Source organism: Capra hircus, chromosome 11, assembly GCF_001704415.2.
Source record: "Capra hircus breed San Clemente chromosome 11, ASM170441v1, whole genome shotgun sequence".
NCBI classification, from domain to species: Eukaryota; Metazoa; Chordata; class Mammalia; order Artiodactyla; family Bovidae; genus Capra; species Capra hircus.
The window spans coordinates 100,370,606-100,396,515 of record NC_030818.1 but is presented as its reverse complement, the minus strand read 5'-3'; the positions used below and the strand labels follow the sequence as shown (position 1 = coordinate 100,396,515).

General features: G+C 50.2%; 1 protein-coding gene across 4 annotated transcripts in view; it reads right to left on the bottom strand.

Annotated features, from left to right (window-relative positions):
* FUBP3 (far upstream element binding protein 3) overlaps nucleotides 1-25,910 on the bottom strand; it is a 47,773-nt gene that overhangs the window by 9,615 nt on the left and 12,248 nt on the right. For all 4 annotated transcript variants that reach the window (XM_018055983.1, XM_018055985.1, XM_018055987.1 and 1 more), the window contains 10 exons: nucleotides 17,062-17,095; nucleotides 14,644-14,693; nucleotides 14,222-14,293; nucleotides 12,752-12,809; nucleotides 10,562-10,724; nucleotides 9,646-9,744; nucleotides 6,922-7,026; nucleotides 5,821-5,923; nucleotides 4,670-4,770; nucleotides 2,171-2,312 (listed from right to left, as the gene is read on the bottom strand). In XM_018055983.1, the coding sequence (XP_017911472.1) occupies nucleotides 2,171-2,312; nucleotides 4,670-4,770; nucleotides 5,821-5,923; nucleotides 6,922-7,026; nucleotides 9,646-9,744; nucleotides 10,562-10,724; nucleotides 12,752-12,809; nucleotides 14,222-14,293; nucleotides 14,644-14,693; nucleotides 17,062-17,095 (927 nt within the window). The remainder of the gene's footprint in view (nucleotides 1-2,170; nucleotides 2,313-4,669; nucleotides 4,771-5,820; nucleotides 5,924-6,921; nucleotides 7,027-9,645; nucleotides 9,745-10,561; nucleotides 10,725-12,751; nucleotides 12,810-14,221; nucleotides 14,294-14,643; nucleotides 14,694-17,061; nucleotides 17,096-25,910) is intronic.

The following is a 25,910-nucleotide window of genomic DNA, read 5'->3' as shown; positions in this document are numbered from 1 at the left end:
ACTGCACATCCCACTTCTGCCCAGACCGCTTGGTCCCGGAGCCAAGAGCACGAAAGGGCATGCATGCCTGGGACTGAGAACTCGCAGGCCCAGCCAGCAGCCCCCTCCTTCAGGTCAGGCACTCGGGCCTGCAGCCCCAGACTCTTCCCTGAGGCGCCGGGCGCATGCTAATACAGTGAGGAGGCACCGAAAAACTGCAAGGGGCCGGAAGGAGTTAATTTAAGTTCATCTTCCTGCAAAATGAGGTCACCAGCTTGGCACATGGTGGCTGTCTCCAGGCACATTCAGCAGCCTGCTCCATTCTTCCACCTGATGGGGGGCAGAAGCGACCCACCAGTGGCCCCCCGGCCGGACGTGAAATCGTAAAGCAATTAATCAAACCTGCTAAAAGGCCTGGCTGACAAGAGCAGGGCTGGCCACACTATCTGTCACCATTGCTGTATTTATCATGGAAATCCAGCAGGGGCCCAGGGAGGCGCAGCGTCTGTCCAAGGGCTGTAGTGGGGGGGTGGGGGGTGGGGGGGTGGGAGCAGGCCTGCCTGCGGGTGGCGCCCCTCACCCCAGCACCTTTCCCAAGGAAACAGGAAGACCTCAGACCCAGCCCTTGTGGGGAGGGAGTTATAGAAAGACACCAGCTATTGCCCCAGCGAAATACATCCTGGCTTCCTGAGGCTGCTCCTGGAGCGGTAGGACACAGCATCTGCGACTGCTGCATTCTGCCGCCTCCCTCCTCTGGGGACCACTCAGGAGGACCTTACAGAGGACAGACAGGCTGTCCTGTGAGCGCTGAGGCATCACCGACTACAAGCAACTGTCACAGCACCAAGAGCAAGGCTCCGCCAGCTCTGGAGAAGACACTTCCCATGAAACCTTCACTGACATGACTGTTCTCCAAAAGCACAGAAAAACCGAGATCTGACTCTCGAACTCCAAGGCGTCAGCTGGATTTAATGTCATGGCAGTAGGCCAGCTGACGGTCTGGGTCACATGTCTGAATGATCGCAGCATTTGGGCAGCTAACAATGTCCACTGAACACCTCCCAGCATGAATATGCCCTGCCAGAAAATCAGAACAAACTCACGTCATTCCTCCCACCTCTGAGAGGTTAATAACCAAGAGACAGCACAGATACAGGAGATAAAGCGTTTTAAAAGGGCATAAAACACACAGTGTCTGAGAGCAGGGCCCAGAACGGACTCTGGGAGACGACCGAAGGCCAGCTCGGGGGCACTAGCCTCGGCAGCCTCGGCTTTCTGGGGGTGAAGATGTCCCTGGGCCGTGTTCTGTGGGATGCCAGCACCCCTCCAACGGCTAGAAGATGCCTGGTGATCACAGAAATTGGGGAAACTCTGGGAGAAAATGGTTTTTATATTTTCCATATGTTGTCAGATACGTACAAAAGAAATGAACTGAGAAGCAAACAGAACACCCAGTGCTGAACAGGAGTTTCCTACCAGCTCAGGGGCTCTGCCTAGAGGGCAGAGAAGCCGGGCCTACTGCCTCAGAGGCCCGGACCTGCTCTCAGCAGCCTTTCTTGCCGGGCCAGCTCAGATGGCCCAGAGCCCGGCCTGCTCTCTCCCTTGCTTTTCACTGAAGCAGTAGCCACATTAGCCAGTAACAAGGGCTTCTTACCTAATGTTCTCTAAAATGCCTAGAAACAACTAACAAACCAATTTTTATTTCCCTCCACAGGGTGTCTGTTACTCATGGTAAACATACTGAAAAGATAAAAGCCATTTTCACATGTTGCGTCAATACAGACCAAAAACCCAAATCCAGTAAGGCAAAAAGTGACGCACTTGTCAGAAAGCAATCTTCTTGGAAGAAATGATCTGAATGGTTCCTTCAAGTTCCTTGCAAGTGAGTTAATCCCCAATCAGTCCACTGACAAACAGTCAGGGGCCCCTCACCTGTGCCTTTCCAACAACCCAGGCTGCTTCAGCAAGTAGCTGGTCTCCCTTATACAACATCTGTTTCCACGTGGTGATGAAGTACTCGCTCTGCCCCGTTCATGAGAAGGCCCAGGCAAGGAGGGTGCCTTGGAAGGCAGCGGAAGCCTCGCACCTGGCCCCTTTGGTCAAGGGTAGAAAATGGCGTGAACCTCGTGCTTCGGAGGCACTGGACGTGCGGCCTGTCTGCCTTCAGGCTGAGCAGCGCAGCACCGCTTACCTTTGCCGATGACGAGGCCGCACTTGTCAGCTGGCACAGTGTAGGTCACCTCCTGGGCGCCGCCGGGGGTGCCCCCGCTCCAGTCGCTGCGGCCGCGGCCTCTGCCCCGGGCCGCCGCCAGGCCTCCGAAGCCGTCTCTCTCCTGGAAGGAAGCGGAGCTCAAGTGGTGCTTCCCCGCTGCCTCCAGCACGAGTTTCCCTCTCTGGGAAGGAGGCTGAGCGACAGGACACGATCAAAGCCACACGTCAGGACCCGAGCACCTCTCCCACATTTCAGATTCTGACGTGCTCCTTTAAAACCAGGATTAACACAAATCACAGGAACATTCGAGGAGACGTGCGCAGACAAATCACGTGGTTACATAAACAGCACCAACACACCCAGCTAAACCAGGCAGTCAGGTAGAAAGCCTGAGGTCTGAAGCCCAGTGCCCTGATCTGAGAGTTTTAGTCACTGGGCCCCAGTCTACAGGTATCAGGAGCTGGTTTTCTCAGTGCTGAGCCTACCAGAAGCCTGAAGAGCTACGTATGGGCTTTTGAAAGTGACACGTGAGTGGCAAGGGTGACTTCAGGCCCTCCCCCGACAAGGGTTTGCTATAAAGAACAATTCAGACACTGCTCTGAGAGTCAGACTACCTTGCAATTCCAGTTGGCGCTAGTGGTAAAGAACCTGCCTGCTAATGCAGGAAAACTAAGAGATGCTGGTTCAATCCCTGGGTCGGGAAGATCCTCTGGAGGAGGAAATGGCAACCCATGCCAGTACTCTTGCCTGGAAAATCCCATGGACAGAGAAGCCTGGTAGGCTACAGTCCATGGGGTCACAAAGAGTCGGACATGACTGAGCAACTTCACTTTCTTTCCTGGAGGAGGAAATGGCAACCCACTCCAGGACTCTTGCCTGGAAAGCCCCATGGACAGAGAAGCCTGGCGGGCTACAGTCCATGGGGTCGAAAAGGGTTGGCTAAAGCACAGCACCCTGCAATCCAACCAGCAAGAGGAATAAAAGGGTTAAAAACAAAAGCAAATCAACCAAAACTGGTTATCTCATTCCTCAAAAGAGGGAGGGGAAGCCAGGCACACCTGCCCGTGGTCTGGGGCTGGAGGGGCCTCCGATGTGTTCTCACTGTTCGCCCAGCAGACAGAAGGCCCACATCTGGCAGCCAAGAGAGGAAGACCCCCTTCTCTCCAGGCCGAAGCAGCCATTCCGGCCTCTATTCTGTGAGGCGCTCAGGAGCAGCAGCCCTGAAAATCTTTTCAATGTTGAGGGCAAACCCGGTGGAGCTGAGAGCTCCTTCAGGGAAGGGGCAGCTCAACAGACTCGTGACACAGCGCAGAGTAAGTGAACCGGCTGCCGTGGGCCAAGAGTGAACCGAATGTCTACCCGGAATCTAGACCAGCAGGAAGCCGAGCTGACGACTGCCTCCTGTTGCACTCTGCTTTTATGAGCGACAGACGACCAGCAAACAAGGTGATTTAGCGATCTACATGAGATCACACACTCAGCCGACTTTCTACAAGGGGATGCCTCGGGCTCTGGGAGACAAGGCTGTCTCCTCATCTCACAGCTTTGCAGTTCCGGGATCATCAGTTCTTACCACGAAGAAGGATGTCAGACAGGAATCCGTGACTCTTCTCTGAACCTGCCTCATCCTAAGAACTGCCTGGGGACTATGGGCAGCCCAAGCCACTCCTGGATATTCTGATTCAGGAATCTGGGGTGGGGCGGTGGGGAAGGTGGTGGTCCATGGATCTGTAACGTCAACAGGTACACTCCCAGATGACTCAGGGGATCATGTGGGGTGTACCACCAGGTACAAACAACCTCCCTGGCTTGCTGCTGAGAAAACTATGCCCAGAGGGGCTCAATGGCTAGGTTGCCAAAGGCCACATCAAAGATGGTAGAGCTGGGATGATGGCTTCTAACCTTTTACTTCTTTCTTCAGCTCCTACTGCTCTGACTTTTCCTACAAACCTGGGAGACATGACATGACAACAGACCAGCAGCTACAGTAGCTCCCCAGAGCAATGGGGAGTACGGGCTACACAGCGGGGGAAGGTGTCACATGAGCCCGCTCTCATTCCAGAGAAATGTGAACGTGAGTGCGGACTCTGGTGCCTGAAGACAGCTTTAAAATTCTGGCCGATCACGAAGTGCCTGCTAAGAGCAGACTTGACTTGTTTTATAATAGGTGTGCCCGACTGTTCAAAACCCGGCCGGCTGCACTGTGACTCCTCCAAGTGGCTTAAATAGTCAGGAACTTACTTTTGTGAAGACAATCTAGATTCTGCAATAATAAAAAGGCATAATAATAATAAACTGGCAGGGAAAAAATAAAATGAAGGCAGTTAAAAGACAGACAGAGAGAAGCTGCTGGCTGTAATCTTGGAGGGAGGTAACTGATGAGAGTACTGGTTTTTAGAAATGGGACTTGAGAGGAGGCGACTGCTCCAGGGTGCTTCTCCAGGGTGAGACACGAGAACTCTGGAGAGGCGGACCCACCTGTGCTGTGAGAATAAGCTCGCTGATGACATGCGCTGCGTGCTGGCATCGGTCCGGGGGCCCCATCACCTGTGCAGCTCTCTCTGGACTAATACCGTCATCTGCGGAACAAGACAGGAGAGATGGGATTAAGAAAAGCCCTGCTTCAGGAGGAAACAAACATCAATCTGATTTGCAGTCAGTGTTCCTACCACCACTGAAGGGGTAATAAGAACACATCTCTACATTTAGGACACATTTTAGGCAGGGAAACATGCATGGCTACATCTTTCTGCACGGTCTCTGTCAAACCTCATTACGCAATTACAGCCGTTTAAAAGAGGTATCACAGAACTTCCCTGGTGGTCCAGCGGTCAGGGCTCCGTGCCCCCAGTGCGGAGGGCCCAGGTCGGATCCCTGGTCAGGGAACTAGATCTCACATGCCGCAACTAAGACACAGCGTAGCCAGATAAATAAATGTTAAAAAAAAAAAAAAAATTACAGAAACTAAACTTGAAAACAGACCTGAGCTATGGCCGTATTTTCCAAGTATGTCTATCATGTTTTCTCGTTTTCAGAGAGATGAGGAAAATAAAGACACTGTAGATAATTTTGCTCATAAAAGTAAATTTGTAACACTTAAAGAACTGTCCTTAAGATTTTTTTTTGGCCACGCCACGGTGCTTTGTGTGATCTTAGTTCCCTGACCAGGGATAGAACCTGGGACCTCCTGCACAGAACCTTAACCACTAGACCACCAGGGAAGGACAAGATTTTTTTTTTAATGGTTTTATCTTTAATTTTATGAAATAAAAAATAAGGTGTTTGCTCTTAAATCTTTAATTAGCAAATTAAAAGCTGGAAATGCTAATATTGAACCCTACTCCCTTAACTTTTACTGATCTAAAGAAAAAAAAGAAAAAGGCCTGGACACTCCTGGGCTAGTGTGTTCTGGTACATGAAGCATGACCCTGCCAGCAAATCCACAGAAAGAAATGAGGGCCGGAGGAGAAACTGGACTGGAAATCTGCTAACAGAATGTTGCTAAAGAGAGAAAAGGTGAGAGAGAGAGTAAAGAACACACAGTGGGCTAACAAAACAAAGACCTTGTTTTGTGAGGTGTTCTTTACTTCTTCATAATGCTGAAGATTTCGAGAATCATCAAAACCAACCTGGTTTGAACTGAATTCTCACACCGGCATCGTTCTGGATCTTTTTGATCATTTCCCCATTTCTTCCTATTACAATCCCGACAGCAAACCTAGGCACAGACACCTGAGCACAGAGAAACAAAACCTCATCAGCATTTCCCTGCAAACCTGTCTTTTCTGCAAGTCTGGTGTAAGTGTGTATACATACAATGACTTTTATTACAACACATTGCTGGAAATGATACATAAAGCATATTTTTCTCCTCTTAGGAAAAATGTTGTGGTTGATGATTGTATTCCTGTCCATTAAATGCATCTAGCAGGTATGAGACTTGATCAAACATAGTTACAAAAAGGAAGTAAAGCAAGAATAAACCTGATAAAGAGTTTTAAAAATATTTAAGATTTATCTTCCAAATTCTATGAAATAAGCATAAATGTACCATACACGCTGGTACATGGTCCTTCACTCTTTTGTGGTAAAATACATGTATCACTCTAACCACTGTAAACGTGACATTTCAACGGCATTAAATACCATCACAGTGCTGTGTAACCATCGCTGACGCCTATGCCCCAAACCTTCTCATCACTCCAATAAGCAGTCGGTATCTGTGGAACCACACTGCCCTGGTAACCTCTATTCTGCTTTCTGTCTCTCTGCCTAGTCTAACGCTTCATGTAGGTGGGACCATATGATGTCTGGCCTTCTGCATTTGGGCTGAGTTTATCAAGCATCATGTTTGTAAGATCCACTCACGCTGTAGCAACATCAAGGATATATTACAACCCCATTCCACCTCATCAGTAAAATAGGCTTAGGGGTTAGATACAATCACAACACAGGTCACCGCGAGAACCTGGACTTGGGTCTTCATCTGGGCAGTGGGGTAAGCCTTGAAGCACAACCCCAAGCCAGGGGAAAGACCCCAGTCCCTGAAACGCATGCAGCTGGCAGCCCTCACTACAGCTGACACTCGTTCCATACACCCCCAGGGAAGCAAGCATACTTATCAGGTATTGCAGATGAGACAGGCGTTAAGTAACTTGCTCAAGGTTGAATGCTAACAGAACGTGGCCTTCAACCTTAAGCTTGCATACTAACCTGTAACTCGAGCATACCTCTATACTGCCTCCTCCCATTCGAGAGCTGAAATCACTGCGTACACCTCGAAAGTCAGCTTGGTCTTTCTCTCGGATGATTTCTAAGACCATTTCTCTCGCTTGCTGCGTAAATACAGATAAAAGGCATTAAGGAAAACAGCCCTGAAAAAACACATGACACCAGGTGAAAGATGAAACCCTCTTATGTTGGGCTCAAAGCCTCAGAAGGTGCTCAGCTGTGGGAGAACTCACTGTGTTGTATGACTATTATTGTTACCTGGGACGGGGGCAGGCTGCTGGCGAGCAGCATGGCGTGTATATCAAATCTCAAGTGTCCACAGACAAGGGCTCGCTGTCTGCTAAAGCCGCACGGGGGTCAGCACACTTGGGCTGGGTCAGAACTCGATTACGGTCGTCCCACTATACTTCCAGCGTGCCATCTCTTTCTGGCAGGGAGAGGGGGTATCTGAGAGCTCTGACTGTGGGGTAGCTTTCTCAGCAGAGAAGCTCCAGGGAGGTCAAGGGAAGAGGTCAGCCCAGGAGCCTACAAATACCTGCCGGCTCGCAGAGCTGAAGTGTCTCCTCCCAACTGGCAAGCCCACGCCCCACACCTGACCATCTCTAAGGCATATCCAGGGTCCTCTCCCCCCGGAGGTCCCTGAGTCAGTCCATCCCGCCCAGGCCAGCACCAGTTCCAGAGGAGCCAGGGCAAAGGAGCAACCACATGTAACAAGTCAAGGTCTTGTGGGAACCCAGAAAGGTTCAGAGTTCTGGAAAAATCCAATCAAACAACAAGAAAAACCAAAACAGCAATGTCCGAGGACATTTGGAGAAACTGAAATACGGACTGACTGTAAGATGATGTCATGGTATTACTACTATTTTCCTAGGCTGCTTTCTAATAAAAAAGTATCTCTTAGGAGATACATACTGCAGGATTTAGAGGTAAAATGTCATACGCCTGTGCTCAGTTGCATCTGACTCTTGGCAACCCCATGTACTTATAGCCTGCCAGGCTCCTCTCTCCATGGAATTTTTTACGCAAGAATATTTGAACTGGGGTGCCATCTTTCTTCTCCAGAGGATCTTCCCAACCCAGGGGTTGAACCCTCATCTTGTGCGTTGGTAGGGGGGAGTTCTTTACCACTGACCCACCTGGGAAGCCCAGAAAAGGACATGGTACCTCCCATTTACTCACAAATGGTAAAGCAAAAAAATAAAAAATATATATACACACACACACACACACAAATGGTATAAGCAGGTTGAGGGTATTCAGATGTTCACTACACTATCTTTTCAACTTTTATATTTGCAGTTTTTCATAATAAAAAATTTGGAAAATTAAAAAAAAAAAACCCAAAGAATAGTTTACCCTAAATACAGCAGACAGCTTCTCCCAAATAAAAAAATAAAGTTTTAAATTAAAAATACTAAAAACTTTCCTTTATAATAATTTTCTTGCAAATTCATGAAACATCAATGAAATAAGCTCTCTGCCCAGGTACCTTTCCTACAAAAGCCAAATGTTCCATTAGCGAAGGAAAAAGTGGAGGTATTCTGGGAGGTGGCTTTTCTGCTGTCCAGCCAGTTCTTCCCTCCATCCAAAGAGCTCTATGACACACAGCAGTGGAGGCCACAGGCTGGACTGGATGAGCCAAGTGCGGGAGGGTTAGGTACAGTCTTTCTACATTTAAAGAGGCTGGAAACTCTGGGGGACCTGACGGGGCTGAGTGAAGGGCGGGTGTGAAGGGCCGCGTTGTTGACTAGAACTTAAGCAGAGCAGCCACCGTAATCACCTGCCCTCAATCCTGTTTTCAAATCATTGTTTTATATGAAGACCCTGACCAGAAAAAAGTGTTATCAGATGACATCTACCAGGGACCATCACCTGAGCTCAGCTGAACGGCAGTGTTAAGAACTAGGGGAAATCTTTTGTCAGAGACTGGTAGCCTCACCCAGCTCACAGCCCCAGATCCCCTACAGAGGACAGCTGTTGCTGCCAGGCTGGATCCAAGGTGTGTCGCTCTGGAGAGATTCAAAATGCAGCGAAGGCCGGCAGAAAAACGAGCGTTCGTGTCTCACGGGGACAGACATGCTCCCACGCCCACTCCTGCCAACAGTCACAGAGCTGGAGGGCGGAGCCCCTGGATGACTGAGACCTGAGCCCCTGCCCGCTTTCGGCACTGGGGGCGGTCCTCGGAGGCACACGGGGTGCCTGCGATGACGGCACGCACGTGCCTTCCGTGGTCCGGGCATCTTTTTAGTCACCTCCCACCCCAGCCAGCTGTCTCGTCGAAATGGGTCGAGAGAACAAACAAAAGCCACACGGAGCCTGCATCTGAGCTGATCACAGGTCAGCATCAGAAACTGCATCGGATCAGAGTTGCATCAGCCAATAAAATCGTCTGTGCTGTGGACAAGCTCTCTGCATGCGTTGCCCCTGCCGCAGCCTCCATGGACTGGCTGGCTCTGAGCACTTGAAACATGGCCTGTGTAAATAAAGGACTTGCTTTTTATTTAATTTGAACTATTCCAACAGCCGCATGTGGCCAGCAGCCCTGGTACTGGGCAGCATGATCTAGTTCTTTTCACCCTCAAACTTGGAGTGAGAAGATAGCTTACCTTAAATCAAGGGCCACCCCACTTATGCTTTCCCAAATGACATAAAAACATAACAAGTACACCACCAAGTGATGCCACCACACCCGGGACCTGCCTGACCCACGGTTTCTCTCCTACCTGAACTTTAAACGGGTCTCCGGTGATGCGAAGGGGCTTGTCTGCTCCCGTGGGCAATGGGCCATCCTGGATCATGACCATCTTCACGCCAGTCCGCTCCTGTGGGGGCACACAGGTCCTCAGCAGAAAGCCTTCTGGTTCCGAGGACTGGGCTCTGCGACAGCACACAGGCCACAACCCTGACCTGCAACTTCAAAGGCCCTGAGCCCTGAAATAAGAGCTTGTTCCTAATGAAATCTGGCAGCAAAACTAACTCAAACTCACGGAAGCATACTTCTAGTCCTCCTCGCAGTGACTGTGACTATTACTATGCTCAGCCATGGAAATCTCCATCTGATTACGCGGTGCAGCCCCGGAACTTGCTGGGGGCGTTAAATCCTAAAGCACGTCTGGCCCCACATGTCTCAGATGAGGGAATCTGGAGCTCAGAGCAGTTCATGAAGCATTTACGCAGTAGTGGGCACCTCGCTCAGGGTCTCACATAAATAAAGATAATGGGCATTACTTTAGTTCATGACAACAGTGAGGCCAGTGCCTCCCTGCTCTTACAGACGAGGAGCCTGAGCCTTAGAAAAGTGCACGACTGCACCTATGGCCTGGCAGCTAATGAGCAGGAGTGCTGCTAGCTCTGGACACAGGATCTTCATCTGAGAGTCTCTACAGGGCTTCACTGCCACAGCGGGTGCTGCCCGTTCAGGGGGACCCCAGGCCTTGGTGTCACAGCTGGCATCAAGCCTGGCCACAGTAAATGTTCAGAAGTGTGGAAGCCCTTGGGCAGAGGTTTCGGGGGGAGTCCGGCACCGTGGTGCACAGCCAGCCCAGCTCGGGCCAGCCAGAGCCATGACCAAACCCCCCGAGCTGGGAAGATGAAGCAAGTGAAGGCCCGCTGAAGTGCTGCTGGCCGGGGGTCACGCACCTGCAACTGCTTTATCGTCTCCCCGCCTTTGCCGATGACCAGACCCACTTTTGATGCTGGGATGGGAATCTCCTGGACCGTGCTATTGCCGTCAACGTCATTGTGAAAGCCGGGTCCATTCCGACAGCGGTCCACGATCTGCCCCAGGAGCCGTTTGGCTTGTCTTTGGGAGGGAGAAGAACAACAAGAGAACCAGTGGTTAAGTGAATGCTCTGGGCGCCCGGGAAGGGACAAACAGCACCAGGGAAACACAAGAAGGGGTCAAGGCTGCCCTCCAGCCAGCTCCAGCTGCTGCCCCCACTACCCGGGAGGTCTCTGCCATCCGCCACGCTACCGGGCTGGAAGTCGAAAGCAACACGCACCACAAGAGCAACGTCCCGCCGCAGCCCCTCCACGTCTGCCCCTGCCCTTGTGTCTCGTGTGCATGCCACACACGCGCCTGTCTCCTATGCAAACGTCAGCAGCCTCGGTGGCAGAGCCTACCTTTGATCCCCCTGTGTCTCTCTGCGCCCCAGTCCAGCACAACCCTCCTCACAGAGCACACGCTCAACGGACGGTGGTTAAATAAGGGCAGAAGAGAAAGCAAGGAGAAAGACGGGATGAAAGAAAGAGAGCAAGGGTTAGTAGTCGTCATCTGAACCCTCAAACTCCGAATTTCTTCTCCATAACCAACCAGACTGCTTGGGTGACTTTTCAGCTAGGGCTAAGAGTCACTAGCTCAGTTTCAAGGGTGGGGAAGAAAAGGAGGCAGGGCCCCGGTTCAACTGCAGGGCCATGTACACCTGCTTGGTGCTTTTCGGATGGTCAAAAGCCTGCATTCCCCTGGAATGTTATGCTGATGTACCTGGAGACAGCGGAGGCGATGGGCGGGGGAGGGGTAGGGAAACTGTAATGGTGAAATAGTACAATCCAGCCTACTGAGGTCCTCTGTCAGGCCAATTTCCTTTTCTGCACCAGAATCTCCCCTGGCTGTTATTTGCAGTGTTTGTTCTTTGAATCACCAGGTACGATCTATTTTGTGGTTCCTTTAATAGCTACTGAACAGGCTGGCTGTACTGCGCACTGAAGCAAAAAAAAAAAAAGGTTTTCTATTCAAGTTATAACCCTGCTGCCTCGACTGCTTGGGCAGAACAGGAAGCAGGAATGTTTAGAAGAGGAGGAAGAAGGTGAACGGCAGGAAATGGATGTTGCCTGTTGTAGTCCTGAGCCTTTGTGTGGAGTCAGCCGTGTGCATCTTCTCAGTTACAGCAGCTTTTTAATATTTTGCCTGTGTACTAGATTAACCTGCGTTGGAAGAAAAATGCCTTGACTCCAGCAAAAGCATCCTGCTTGCCCTCTAATGCACACCTGCCAGTGGTGTTTATTCTGGTTCACTGCTTGCAATGTTACAGCAGAACAAGAGAATTTAAACTCATCTAGACTCCCTGAGAAAGGGAAACAATAAAACAGCCCTACCTACTGAGCCAGACATAATCTCGGCACCCCTGTCCCCAGACGCGACGCTGCTCGGGAGATGGGAAGAGGGGACGGAGCAGACTCGGGGTGAGTACCTCCTTCTTCCCAGGAGCTTCTGGGACTTAGGAGGCCCGCATCTGGTACAGGTCTCTGGGCATGTGTGTATGAGAGCAAGGCCTGTCCCAAGGCTGCTCTAAGGGCCCCAAGAGGCAAAACACCCTCTGGTTGGTCCACAGGGCCCTCTGAGCGGGGCAACGGCCACCAAGAGTAGACTCACTGGGTTCACAGATATCAGAAGGGCGATGGGACCAGCCCCAGGCAAGAGACCTGATGCCAGGATTCTCAATGCTTCCCTAAGTGAGAGAGGCTTAACTGATCCAAACCTGCTCAGGTAAAGGAGGTTATTAACAAGGAAGAAGTGAGTTAATGAGAGCATTCAGGCAGGGTGAACGGACACTCTGGAGGACCTGCTTTAGGAAGTAGGTGTTATGACAGCTGTGAGAAGTTCTGTAGGGTTTGGAAAAAAACAGGTGATACCTTCTGTGTTTAAGGTAAGAGAACAACTACCCTGGCGTGGCAACCTCCCAGATCCTTCTCTAAGGAAGCACCTGCGTTTCGTGGCCAGACTGCGGCAAAGATCGACAGTATGCAGTAACAATTCTGCCCTTCCATTTCTCCCCGGCTGGGGAAGGAGGAAGAAGAGTGAAAAGGAGAAAGTAAATAAAATAAACTTACTCAATACTTTCTGGGGTTCCGGTAAGTACACAGGGCCTCTCTGGAATCCCAGAACTCTCTACAAGAAGAATCAAGAAGACGAGGTGTGTTGGTGGGCATCAGGCAACCGTGCGCCTTCGCCTCTGTGTATAGACTGTCTCTCTCGGGCTGGTTTCTACACCAGCCCCACAGAAGCCCCAGCTCCCAGAAAAACAGTCTGCTCCCGCTTGCGGAAAGAATATGAAGCTGGGAGCTCCAGCCTGGATTCTCCAAATAAAAACAAGTCCTGCAGGGGGCAGCGGGAAGGATGCAGCCGTGGGCTCTGCGTTGGTCCTAATTACCAGCCTCAGCTGCGTACCTGACCCACGAGTGTGCTAGTAAGTGCCAGAGTCCCTTAACCCACTGCTCCTCAGTTTGTCCACCTGCAGTGAAGTTTAAAGGGTACCTGCCGGCAGCTCTGAGGCACACTAGTGTGGAGTTTAATGGTATGCACGTCAGAGTTATTACCAGTAACCGCACAAATATGCCAAGGGAACAGTGACATCCATGTGGAATTGGTTCTGGGCCATTTGACGAGAGGGAAAAAAACCTTACTTTCCAACACCACACGGGACCCTTATTCTGTTCCTAGAAAAAAAAACTGCCTCGGGAGAGAGGTTCAAGGGGGAGGGGACATATGTATACCTATGGCTGATTCATGATGATGTATGGCAGAAACCAATACAACATTGTAAAGCACTTATCCTCCAATTAAAAATAAACAAACAACAACAACAAAAACCTGCCTCTGAAAATTCATGTTCAAAAAAATGAAAGACAAATGGCCAACAGCAGCAACTGCCTTCGAGACACTATAGAAGTATCTTTTAAAATGACAAACATTTCTGTCGTCAAATGTCCTCTAAATCCTGTCCTCTGCTGTGGAAAGCGGTCGAACTCAGATGATGAAATTATAAACGACAGTAACAACTCTTCTTCCTCAGTGTGTGTCTCTCCATCTCACGTGGTCAAAATGACCCCACTGGGGAAGGTCCTGAACTGTGTTTCACACATGCTCACGGAGCCAGAGCCTCCAGCCGGCCCCTTCCCATGAAGGGCAGGGACCACCGACTCCAGGGGGGTGGTGAGCAGACCCCAGCAGTGAGCCCAGAGCCACAGCAGCACTCCTCCAGGCCCCACTCTGCCTGATATCACATTCTGGTGCAGAAAACAGAGGTCCGGGACCAGCAGGTGTTCGGGAGGGACCACACTGGGCCCAGAGCTGCAGAGGGTCTGTCTCCCCAGAGGCCAGATGGGCAGCTTCGCCAGGACCTGCTTCTGCTCTGGTTTTTCTGGTTCTCACCTGGGAGGCCAGCTCCACTGCAGGGAAAACAGCCAGCGCATGTACTTACCAAGCCCCTATAAGCAACAGGCAGAGGTACTACGTCTGAAAAACTTTGTAATAAAGACTGGTTTCTACCACACTGAGATCTATGAAAAATCAGCCCTTACCTGAGGCAATCTGAATTTTGCAACCAGATTCTGCTTGAATCCGTGAGATCTGCTCACCTCCCCGGCCGATAACTGAAACAGATGAAACAGGGTCAGGATATGCCCCTTACTCCACATTTAACCATGCGCAGATGACTTCATTAACGCAACAAACATTTATACTTGGCTCACGGCACAACAAACCAGCGAGCCACAGAACTTGTGCGTGAAACACAGCAGACAAGAAAGGTACCCCAGCTGAAGTCGGCGGGAAGCCCATGGCCCAACATTCCCGCAGGGAGTCCCGCTTTGGGGCAGCGCTTTGGGGCTCTGAAGAACGCAGTGTGCAGAGCATTCTGCTACAGGTGACAGACACGCTAAGGGGATTACAATGAACACGAGGGACAGGAATCAGGGAAAAAGCATATAACGTGGATACTTACTAAATCCAACCATTTTATCAGGCACTTTGAATTCTTCTGTTATTACTGCCCTAAAAACAACAAAGAACATTTTGGAAAAATACACAGAATAAAGAAGTCTGCCATCATTTTCAGCTCCTCAAACTTCCCATATTGGCAATCGTGTCAAGTAAATCATGCCAACATGGCCAACAAGTCTACAACCATCTGCAAAGGCAGCCCCCGTGAAGACCCCTTTGATCAGTCACTTCTTGCAAAGACCCGAGCCTCCCTTTCCCTATGTCAAAGCAAGAAACCTCTTTCATGGAACCACCAGCTCCACTAAGCACTGACTTCTTCCTAAAGTTACCCTCAGCAGTGCTGAACAGCTGAAGGTCCTCTGAGGTGTGGGGCGTGCTTAGCCTTCGATTCTGGTCTCCCAGATGGAGAGAGACAGCTACTTGTCAACAGTCCTTGTTTCCCATCTTTTCACTGCTTTCTGGCCACCCTCTAATTTATCTGCCTCGTGGGATGAGACGTCCCAAATGAACCAGCGTCCCGCTGAGGCCTAATTGGTGCTGACCAGTACAGAATGATTACCTTGCTTATTCGCAAGGGACTTCTGTTAAATGCTACCCCATCCATTATGGGCCTTTTTTAAAAAAAATACAACTGCTGCATTGGTTCTTTCAAACAACTCTTCAAATTTTGCCATATAGTGTGTTGTGGACAATATTCAATTTGCCCAACACCCCAGAAAGCAATTAAATCTAAACATTTACCTTGGGAAGAAAACTAAATGCAAGTAGTTTAAAAGAAAAAAAAAAAAAGCAAGCACTTTCAAACCTCCCTTACACAGCTGGATCTTTACACATCACGTAAAGCGCTGGATCAAGCGCATGTTCTCAGGGAAAGCGCAGCACTTAGCAGAGCCGCGGCAGCATGAACACCGCTGCCGCCGCCGCCGCAGGCTTCCCGCGCTTTCATCCTCATGCTGTACATGCACGAGGGTTCTCTACGTCTCTGGGGACACGTGGATCCCTGGCTTCCTCAGCAGGTAGACTGTAAATGCTAACGCCAGGCCTTGGCCGGCCTGAACGGCCCACTGGACGAGAGACCCAGGGCCCTGCTGGGACGTCCCCTGGTGGTGGTGAAAGGTAACCGGGCTCCTGGGCGCGGAGCCGCCAGGCCGCTACCTGCGCTTGCAGCACAGAGCTGTCTACTCTCAGGAGACAGTCCTGGGGAATTTCCTAGAAGGCGTTCAGCACCAGCCCCACTCAGAAACTCAGGCAGCTCCTTGGCTCGCAGAACAATTTTAGCAGACTCTCTCTGAGGGAAAAATGTAGTTAAGATGAGCTTCCCTGGGCTCCCGGGAAGACAAGGCCTTATTATAAACCCAAGGCTGAAACTGTTCTAAGGCACAAAGCACGAACGTTTTGCAAAGTAAAATCCTGACGAACTACGGCTTTATAGGAAAGTTACATGTGATGCTAACACAACCTCAGTTAAATGACTGTATTTCAATTCATTAAAAAAAAAAAACACCAAACAACAAGCAAATAAAGAAACAACAAAAAAGTCACCAGGATAGTGCCCGGTGACGTCTAGAAGCTCCCAAACAGGCAGAGAATACAAGCGGCTATAACTTCATCACCAGGGCTGAAGGTTAGGGATGACACGTTACAGGAATGAGCACGCAGCATGCAGTCTCACGCCTCAGGGAAGGGAACCCCCCCCCGCCCCCCCGCCCCCCCCCGCCCCCTCCGCCCCCCCCGCCTCGTGGGTTTCCTGTATATTTTGCTCTTTTAGAAGGGTAGCACTCTGACCACAAATATCCTGTCTTACAGACTGGCCTTTTTAAAGCCCAGAGGTCTCTGTATCTCTCTAAATCCTCAATGTTGATGGGAGAGTAGTGGGGAGAAACTGAGGAAGGGAAATCAAGGGGCACCCATCCAAGGTTCTGGGGTGAGGCTTCTAACTAGGCGGTGGGGGGGGGGAGGGCACTCAGGCTTCCACATCCTGGGCCCCGACTCCTGGAGCAACCTAGGCTCCATCTTGGGAAAGCCCAGCCAAGTCACACTTCTTTAGCATGGCTTTTCTCAAGCAAAGAGGTGAATGATTCACAGAACATGGGGAAAACCATCAAATCAGGAGGACAATTTTCACATTCTCTACTTTTAAATTCAACATATGTGGACAGAAAGAGCAGCTTCAACATCCCAGAAGTCTTTTAAGTTCAGTTTTACAATAATGGTTGATTTTTAATACCAAGTATCAGTTTATCCCTTCAGCTTACACCATATTGGAAAGGGCTACAAAAAAAGTTGAGTCTTAAAAAGAAATCTAGCCCATGGTTTTTCACACTCTCAACCTCTGACTTTCTAACACTCTAGTACAGATGGTGGATCAATAAACAATTAGAAATGATCAATAAATAATAAAACATAACCCACTGCTTACCTTTGATGTACCAAGGCCCCTAACTGGTTACCTACTGTGGCAAAGAGAAAGAAAAAAGAAAAATCAAAGCATTAGCACGGATAAACTAACTTCATCCTTACACGACTTCTTACCATTTCAGAGAGGGGAAAAAAAAGAAAGGCAGAAAGAAAGCAAACAGTAATTTAGGCTCAGTGGCTGAAATGAATGCGTTACATGATATGAAACAGGAGGGGATGTCGTGATCAACAGTCTCTAACCCAGTGTCCAGCTGAACGCAGGATAAGAAATTGATCTGTGTGTCCACATGCTGAGCAGCCTGGGAGAAAATCCTGCTCGCTAAATCCCTCTCACTTCCTACCTCCCTCCCGCTTGGGATCCAAACTCAATGTAAAGATGGCCAGGGTCCCTTCTTTCCCTTTTTAAAACAAATGAGAAGATTTAACCTCCTCGTTCAGAAGCATTGTTAAGGACTGCTCCGTGGCAGCTGCAGTCTCTAAGAACGTGCACATATGTTCCTGCTGGCCACACCATGGGGCTTCCCCCCCACGCTCCTTACCCTCCCAGGAGCATAAGCATCTCAAGGAGAGGAATGAGGAGCTGGCCTCCTCCCTTCTTGGGCCTCTTCGCTGAGCCACCCTCACAGTCTGGACGCCACGGATGCTAGGAGTGAGCAACTGTCTTTCAAGCCCATTTCACAGAGACGACAGTGCCCAACAGGCTCTAATTATGAAAACCAAGTCTGCAGCACACTCCCGCAACGCCACTTCTGCTATGCTTTGTGTTCATTTCTCCTCTTTCAGCTACTGATGAGCGTCTCCACCAGCCATCAGCAAAAACTGAACCTACAGTATTTCTCTTCGGAAAACGCAGCCCAGGAAACACCGTCAGCAGACAATGAAAAAGTATACATCCCAACTGCATCACAAGGAACTGAATGAATCTTACAAAATGCTAACAAGAGCATTCAAAAATATGTCTCCCGGCAAAGCTATAAGAAGGACAGATACACGCTAAGTGGGGAAGAATCAATTACATCAGCCTCAGAACAAAGAGGGACATGTCCAACATCTGAAATCTAGGGTTCCAACAGCTCTTCTTTCTGCTTGAACTTAACCCTGTCATTCTCGGACCGCAGAGGAGATGGTTGTAAAACAACCAAGGAAAAGAAACCAGATCATGATGTTTTAAAAGGAGAAGAGAAAGCCTGGAGAAACACACAGCAAAAAAGTACACAAAGCTACTGAGTCAATACCATATTTCTCCTTGATCAATGGCACGATAATGGTCTACAGCCAAAACACCGCCCGTATATACTCTCACCCTGCTTATCTCAGAGATAACAGCACTGCTCTTTATCGACTCTTAAACATTTTCGTTCTGGGCTTCCAGTCTGAGCATGACAAATACCCTCACTCCGCACAGGCCGTGCCCGCGATTCCCATTCCGTGTGAGAAGCGGACAGGCACCGGCCCGAGAGGAGACTCCTCGCCGCCCACTCAGGCCCTGGACGCTGTGAGAGAGGATCGCCCACAGCAGAGGCAGCAGGCGAGAGGACAACACGCGGGAGGAGAAGGTCCACGACAGAGAGCCGCTGCGTCTGGTCACCCGTTCCTATTTAAGGGTCACGCTCAGCATCCCTGCTCACGGTCAGAACTCTTTCCCCTGGGGCCAAGAAACCAGCGAGGACAAAGAAACTGAAATGTCTTGACGTGATACAAACACCGAAGAGCGGGGACTAGTCCCTGCTTGGGGCAACGTGGCCGGACCTTGGCTCAGGGTCTGCCGGGCTACCTGGTGGCCGATCTACCGATACTTCAGCTAGAAAAGCGGCAGCACGGCAAAGGGTGACACTGCCAGAGGACTTCATGAGATTCACGAGAACGTTCGGAGGGCTCCTGGCCAAAAGCCATTTGAAATTTTGTTCTCATCAAAAAAAAGGAAATTCTTTTTGTCAGCAAAGTATGTGTCACGGGTGTCACACACACCGTATCATTTCTGACAGCCAACTGCTCCGGCAACAAGCGGTGGTGAGGTGCTTAGAGAGACGGAAAATCCAAGGGCGCGCACTGTCATCCCATGAACAGACGGGCTGCTGGGAGCCCCCTGCTGAAGAGGGAAATCAAATTCAAATCCACACCCAAGCCTTTAAGTGCTGGACTCTTCAGCACAGATCGTCTCTCTCCTCCACGCAAATGCCAGCGCTCGAGGAGGAAAAAGTGAGATTTAAAGTTTCACTCCCTTCTGAAACATTCCCATTTGGTGCCTAAAAATGAAAACCAGCAGTTAGGTAAGGGACACTGGCCACACTCATACGGCAAACAAACGGGGGGCTTCTCTCCGTCTTCAGGATGAACAGGGTCAGACGACGGAGGCATATGGGGACGTCGAGCAAGCTCGATTTAACAATTCTAGTCATTTTACTGTAAAAAAAGGAAAAATGCTGAATAAAATCAATCCTACTTCCTCTTAATGGCACCTGCTGGTCAACCATGGTTCACCTGGCCTCCAGACTTCCTGGCACGTGTGTGCAGTACATGCTCAGGTGCGGTTCTCACTTATCCCTGCACGCTCTGCAATGGGAGGCCATCTGGGCAACGGAAAGATGAGCGTCCCAGAGAAAACATCCATGAGAAAAAACAACACGAGAACTCCTTTCTGGAGAGTCATCTGCTGCTGATTTCAATCATGATCTTTGAAAAAAATTAGGCACTGGACACATTTTTTCACCTTAGAGAGGAGGAAAAACAGTCTCCATTCCCCCCCACCCCCGGCCCGCTCCAAAATAATACTAACAAAATATCACTGGGGACACAATCTTAATGGTTAGCCCCCGACGCCCCGCCTCAAAGTAGCCCAAGGGGCCAAGCGCCCGGCATCGCTTCTAACACCGGAAACACGCACATAGAGCAGCGGACCGGACGGGTGAGAGGGCAGGTCAGGGAGGACGTGCCCACAGGGCTCCAGCGACCGGCACGATACACCCACCAACCAACCGAACCTTCCGCTTCAGCCCCAGAACACGAGCCTGCGCCCGCGCTTGGATCCCCGACTCCGCGACTCTGACCAGCGCCTTTCTGAGCCCGGTTAAGGTCAGCCACAGCAGCAGTTAGCTGCGGCCACTCCTGCAGTTTCCAAAGCAGCTTTGAAAAGCTCTTCTCCCAAGGACAACACAAAGGCTGCCTGTGTTCTAATGCAGCAGCTCATGCCCTAGGGCCCAAAACACACTGACAGGCTAAATTCAGCTGAGAGTCCCTGGGCAAGTAACCTGTTACTAATTTGGCAAATTATTATTTTTTAAAAGTGAGCGTAAATCCAAGTTTATCCCAGTAATGTCCCTCTCAGCTGCAGCTGAATGTGCCCCGTGACGGGAAAGGCCCACCACGTCTGCAATGGTGCTTCTCTAGGTGCCTCACCGGCACAAACCCATCCAGTCCTGCAAGTGCCCGGGGAGGCAGAGGCTGTTACCACCAGTCTCATCTGACTGATGGAGGTGCCTCAGCAAAGGGCACAGGGGCATGAATGCCTGTGCCCAGGTGACCCCTGCACCATCTTTCGGGTGTTGGGCGCCACGCTGGGTCTTGGGCATAAAATGGTGAGCAAGGTCATATTTGCCTTCAAGCAATTTAGAGTTCCACCCTCCCTGGTGGTTCAGCAGGTAAGAATCTGCCTGCTAATCTGGGGGACATGGGTTTGCTCCCTGATCCAGGAAGATTTCACATCCCTTGGGGCAACTAAGCCCGTGTGCCAGGACTACTGAGCCCGAGCTCTAGGGCCCGCGAGCCACAAGAAACGCCACCACCGTGGGACGCCTGGGCACGGCCACTGGAGTAGCCCCTGCTCTCTGCAACCAGAGACAGCCCGAGCATGGCAACAAAGATCCACACAGCCATAAACAAACCAGCCTCAAGTCTAGTGCGGAAAGCAGAAGGCTCCACGATGAGCAGCAGCTACCCTAGCCTCCAGGGGTGCAGAGGTGTTAGGGGTGCACCTGCACCCCTCCCCAGTGCCAGCGCCCACCAGCAGTCTCTGGAGGAAAATTACGAGGAAAAATAAAGTGTGCGATGCTTATTTACAGCACTATGGCTTATTTTTATTTCATCCAGTAGTAATGAAACCAGTTTGGGGGGGGCACAACCAACTTTATTAAAAAATGAAATAGAAAACAGAAGGGACTATATATGGATACATATTTGGGATATGTATTTAATAAACTTTATTAACACAGTTACACACGTGTTTTAGCAAGTGTGCAGTGACTAGTTCTGATGGAAACATGGAACCCACGTCCCTTGCATTGGCAGGTGGATTCTTAACCACTGGACCCACAGACTCACCCCTTTTGAGGTGTTTGAGGACTTTGCCTCTCCTGGTGACGAGCCACCACAAACTAAAGAAGGGTGCTATTAGAAAGGGTGTGGAAAGGGGAGGCCCCACGTGGAATCCCCAGCAGACACGATTCTCAGAGATCCGTCCGTTTAAAGGGAGAGGGTGCACAGAGGTGCAAGAGCTGGAGGAGGATCCGTGAGCTCATCCACCCCAGGCAAACGTCACGCACCCTGGCCTGAAGACTACTACTTGACAACACCCCTGATTTCTTCCCCTGCGACTCTTAGGAACCGAGTTTTAGTCTCCGCTCTTCACATCTGCAGCATCCACTATGACCCCCCCCACGCGGGGAAAAGAGCAGCAGCTCCGAGGTACATGTTCCTGTCCATGCAAAGTAGATGCTCCCCACTGAGGAGCAGGGGCAGGGGTCCAGACACCCTGGCCACGCGGCTGCAAGAACCAGCCCTCACTACTCCCGAGCACAGGCACCTCTCTGCCCTCTTCTCTCTCTGAAAAGCCTGGGACCTTAAACAATCTTTCCTCCGCACTGTTTTTTCCTCCTTCTCCTTGCCTTATGCCACAAGTGCTGAAACGAAACTTGGAAAGGACTACACACACACACACACACACACCCCTTCCAATCTTCCTGTAAATGATTCATTTGGCAGCGCACCTAAGAACTCTCCTTCCTTCACTTCATTTCTGTCCACACGAGGAACAGAAATGGTGGTCAATGTAAAATGGTCTTACCAAAGCACCAGAGGTGAACCTTTGGTAGAAAAGGCAGGCATATTTTCAAAATCACTAGCGTGACAGCCCCCAGCCCTGAACGGCTCTTTACTTACCCCAGGTTCTAACTCTGGTGCCACTCTTCAGAGAAGAGACAGGGACAGTGTGTGGTCTGTTTGATTCAACTAAAAAGCTCACGGGGACATGAGGACCTAAATCTCTCCCAGAGTAAAAACCTGGGTAAGATGCTCCGTTGCCCCTGGAAACATGGAGGAGACAGTGGCAAGAGTGCCTCGTCCATCTGTCAACAGCTCCACAGAAATGCCAGAAATCACCTGCTTTCTCTGGCAGTCAAGAGTTGGATAGGGGAGACAGGGAGGTTTAAGGAAACCAGGGAGGGGGATCCTCACACCCCTTCCTAACTGAGGATTAAGCAAGTGTTGGAGTTAATTATTTGACAAGGCTGGCCAGAGGAGGGCTGGCTTCCCATTCTTGTAAACAACCAGTTAGGGGACACAGTCCTGCTCACTTGTTTAGGTGTGGTCTAAGTGCTTTCGAATGCCAATGGCAGAGCTCAGTGAGTGGGTCAGAGACCCTATGGCCTACAAGCCTGAGAAACAGTTTGCCAACTTCTGATGCAGATTAAACGGAAAGCTGCACTTCTAAATCACTTAGCTAGCTCTGTTCTCTTAAATCTGGAGCTTACTCTTCAAAAACTTCCTACAGGCTCCTCACAGGAAGCGCAGAGGGAGAACGTGGACGTGGAGCGCTCACTCGCTGCAGGAGCGAGGCAGGGGAATCAAGGAACCATCTCTCTGACCATGGAATGCGGAATCCGGAAGGAGCAGGAGGCGACAGTCTCTGCCTCCCGAAGAATGCATGCGGGACGAGCCCCAGGAAGATGGGTGAACTGCTGTCAGAGCTGAGGGCCGTCTCGGACCCCTTCCCGAGGCAGGCGTGTGAGAACGGCAGGTGGGGGGTGCCAGGAGGGCCGGGGGAACCAAAGAGGAGAGGCGGCGCGGGAGCAGGGCACTGGACAGTCACAGGTGAGGAGGAAGACAGGGCTCCAGGAGGAAGCCACGGCCAGCCCTAGACTGAGGAGTCAGCTAGGCAAAGAGAAGCCCCGTGAGGAGGCGGCCGCAGAGCGCAGAACGGGGGAGCCAGCCTAGAGGGCAGAAGGCGGGGGTCACCTTGGGGAGGGCTGGGCCCCCGGGTTCCGGAAGCGGCCACAGCTCTTAGACCAGAGATGGAACTGGTTCCGTGAGTCCAGTGGAAGCCTGAAGAAGGTACTGGATGGGAACGCTGTCACACCCAGACCCGCGGGGCCCTTCCCGAATCGGTAGGCACACTTCAAAGACCGAGAGAAAGTGTGGGTGCCACGACAGATGTTCAGAGTTCAAAGGACCTGACCTGAAGCTGGAGGACAGCAGAGTGCTGCGCTTCCCAGGCCACAGCCCGAGGCCGGCCCTAGAAGCTGGGCATCGAGCTCTTGGGTTCCAAGTGGCTCCTGAACTGGCCGTCTGACGGACAACTCCAAACTGCCTTGGAACACAACGACCCCAGATCATTTTCTGCATCAGGAACAAATCTTTTTTTCTGGTTTACTGCCTAGCACTGTTGAAAATCTTCCCGTTCATACATGAGCTTGCATATCCCAATGTCCCGAATTAGCCCTAAGTTAAAGTTCTTTCTGGTTGACTTATCAGTTGCAGTACTTTTAAACAGACTCAAGTAACACCTCCAAAAAACCTCTAGGGGACTGCACTTTAACCTCCTAAAGGTCAAAGAACCCGGCTCCACAGGAAAGTTAGCAAGTTCACACCGCTTAAGCGATCTGCTGAACTTCTGTCAAAAAATTTCCGAGCCAAACCAAGCAAACAAAAAAACGGCAAAGCCCTGGGAAATCTTTCTGGCTAAGAAAAAAGTGCCGGGATTCCTGCCTGTTGCCCGTCTCTGCTTTCCTAAGCTTTCACCTCGCATTGAGACTGTGACCCTTAGAAAGCTGTCTGATAAACATGAGCATCTCTTTTCATGACGGGCTCTGTTTATCCACATATTTAGTCACGAGGACAGAACTGGCCCAGTGACCTCAGCCCTGTCAGGGGACAACTGACAAGAGCCTGGGGCAGGACCCAGATGCCCAGCTCTCCCTAAGCTCCTCAGCACATCTCAAATTCTACAGAGACCAACTTGCGGGGGGGGGGGGGTGGGGAATTCTGCTATCTAAACAGAAGAGAGGGTTAATTTTATCAAATCACAATGCTGAGGGAAATCTCTTGTAGTTCAAAACAGTGTTGTTGTGGTAAGAGACACAGGCTTGTGGATGACGGAAGACCCAGGCCCAGGTGAAAAGCACTGTTTCAGTTCTTTCCTACTAAAAGTAGACGTAACATTTTGGAGGAGAGAAACTGCATTCATTCTCTGCTCACAAGAACTGCGTCCCCCAAAGGCAGACATGCAAAAAATTATGGTTCTCGAAAGAGAGGTGACGATATACATATAATAATGGACTGGAGTTTCAAGCGAGAGTCTGGACTTGCTGGTGACTTACTAGCTACATTCTTACAAAAGGGTGTGCAAAGGATTGCACGCATGCATGCTCAGTCGCTCAGCTGTGTCCGACTTTGCAACCCTATGGACTGTAGCTGCCAGGCTCCTGTCCATGGGATTCTCCAGTGAAGAATACTGGAGTGGGTTGCCATTTCCTACTCCAAGGGATCTTCCTAATCCAGGGATTGAACCTTTATCTCTTACTGGGAGAAAAAAAACGTCTGCAAGATGCCAAAGGTTCCATTTGCAAATTTTTAGGCCCTCATTAGGCAAAGGACATAGCCATACTATTCTCTGCAAGCACAAATTTTACACTTGAACACCATGCAGTGGGTGAAAACAAGGCTGAGAGTTGTGGCATGCACTGATCTCCATTTCTGGAAATGGTGGCCTGAGAAACACTGTCCATTAACAATACGTATGCTCAGAGTCAGGCACTTCGTGTTATTTTTACACTGATGTCCTGTAAGGGAAAGTGAAACATGATTGTCCCGAAAAGGTAGAGAAGGTTACTCTGCATGACAGCTTTCTGCTAAGGCAAAAATGCAGACAATGAAATCACTCATATTTAGCCTAAGATATCACTGATACCGATCAAACGTAAGACGACCACAGAGCACTGATTCAGAGGAGCAGTGTAAATGGTCACCTTAGTTCCAGTGGCTCTGGGGACGAGTTTGTGTGTGTGATCATAAACACTGATAATTTTCTTAAATAGACAAGAACTTTGACACCCAAATTGAGTGTTGTACCCTTAAAATCTGCACCGTGAGAGTCTATACAATTATTCTGCTTATAAAACCCATGGCCGAGCTCTTTTAGAATCCTCAAAGAGACCAGAGCAGTCATGCCACATTACGTTTTTTTCCGAGAACATAAAACATGCACTTTTTTTAAGAAAAGAAGATTACACAATATCTACTGCTGTATACTTCGATTTTTTTCATTTAATACTGTGACACGTGAACATACCGACATGGTTGTGCACATGTGCAGACTGAGAGGACAGCGAGAGCAGACACTGGCCCAGCCACTGCGCGCATATTCATGCGCAGCCTCGCGTATTACAGGGTCCCTTCACGGTCCTACTTTGCAGGAGGTGAAACACGATAAAGGAAGTCCATGTGCTCTGCAGAAACCCATCTGAGTCTCTTAGCCGAAGTGCTGGTAATATGCACTTCTGAGTGGTCTCAAATCCTTCTGGGGATGAGTAGGGTATATAAACAAACCAACGAAATAAACAAAGGGATGAATGAAAGGGA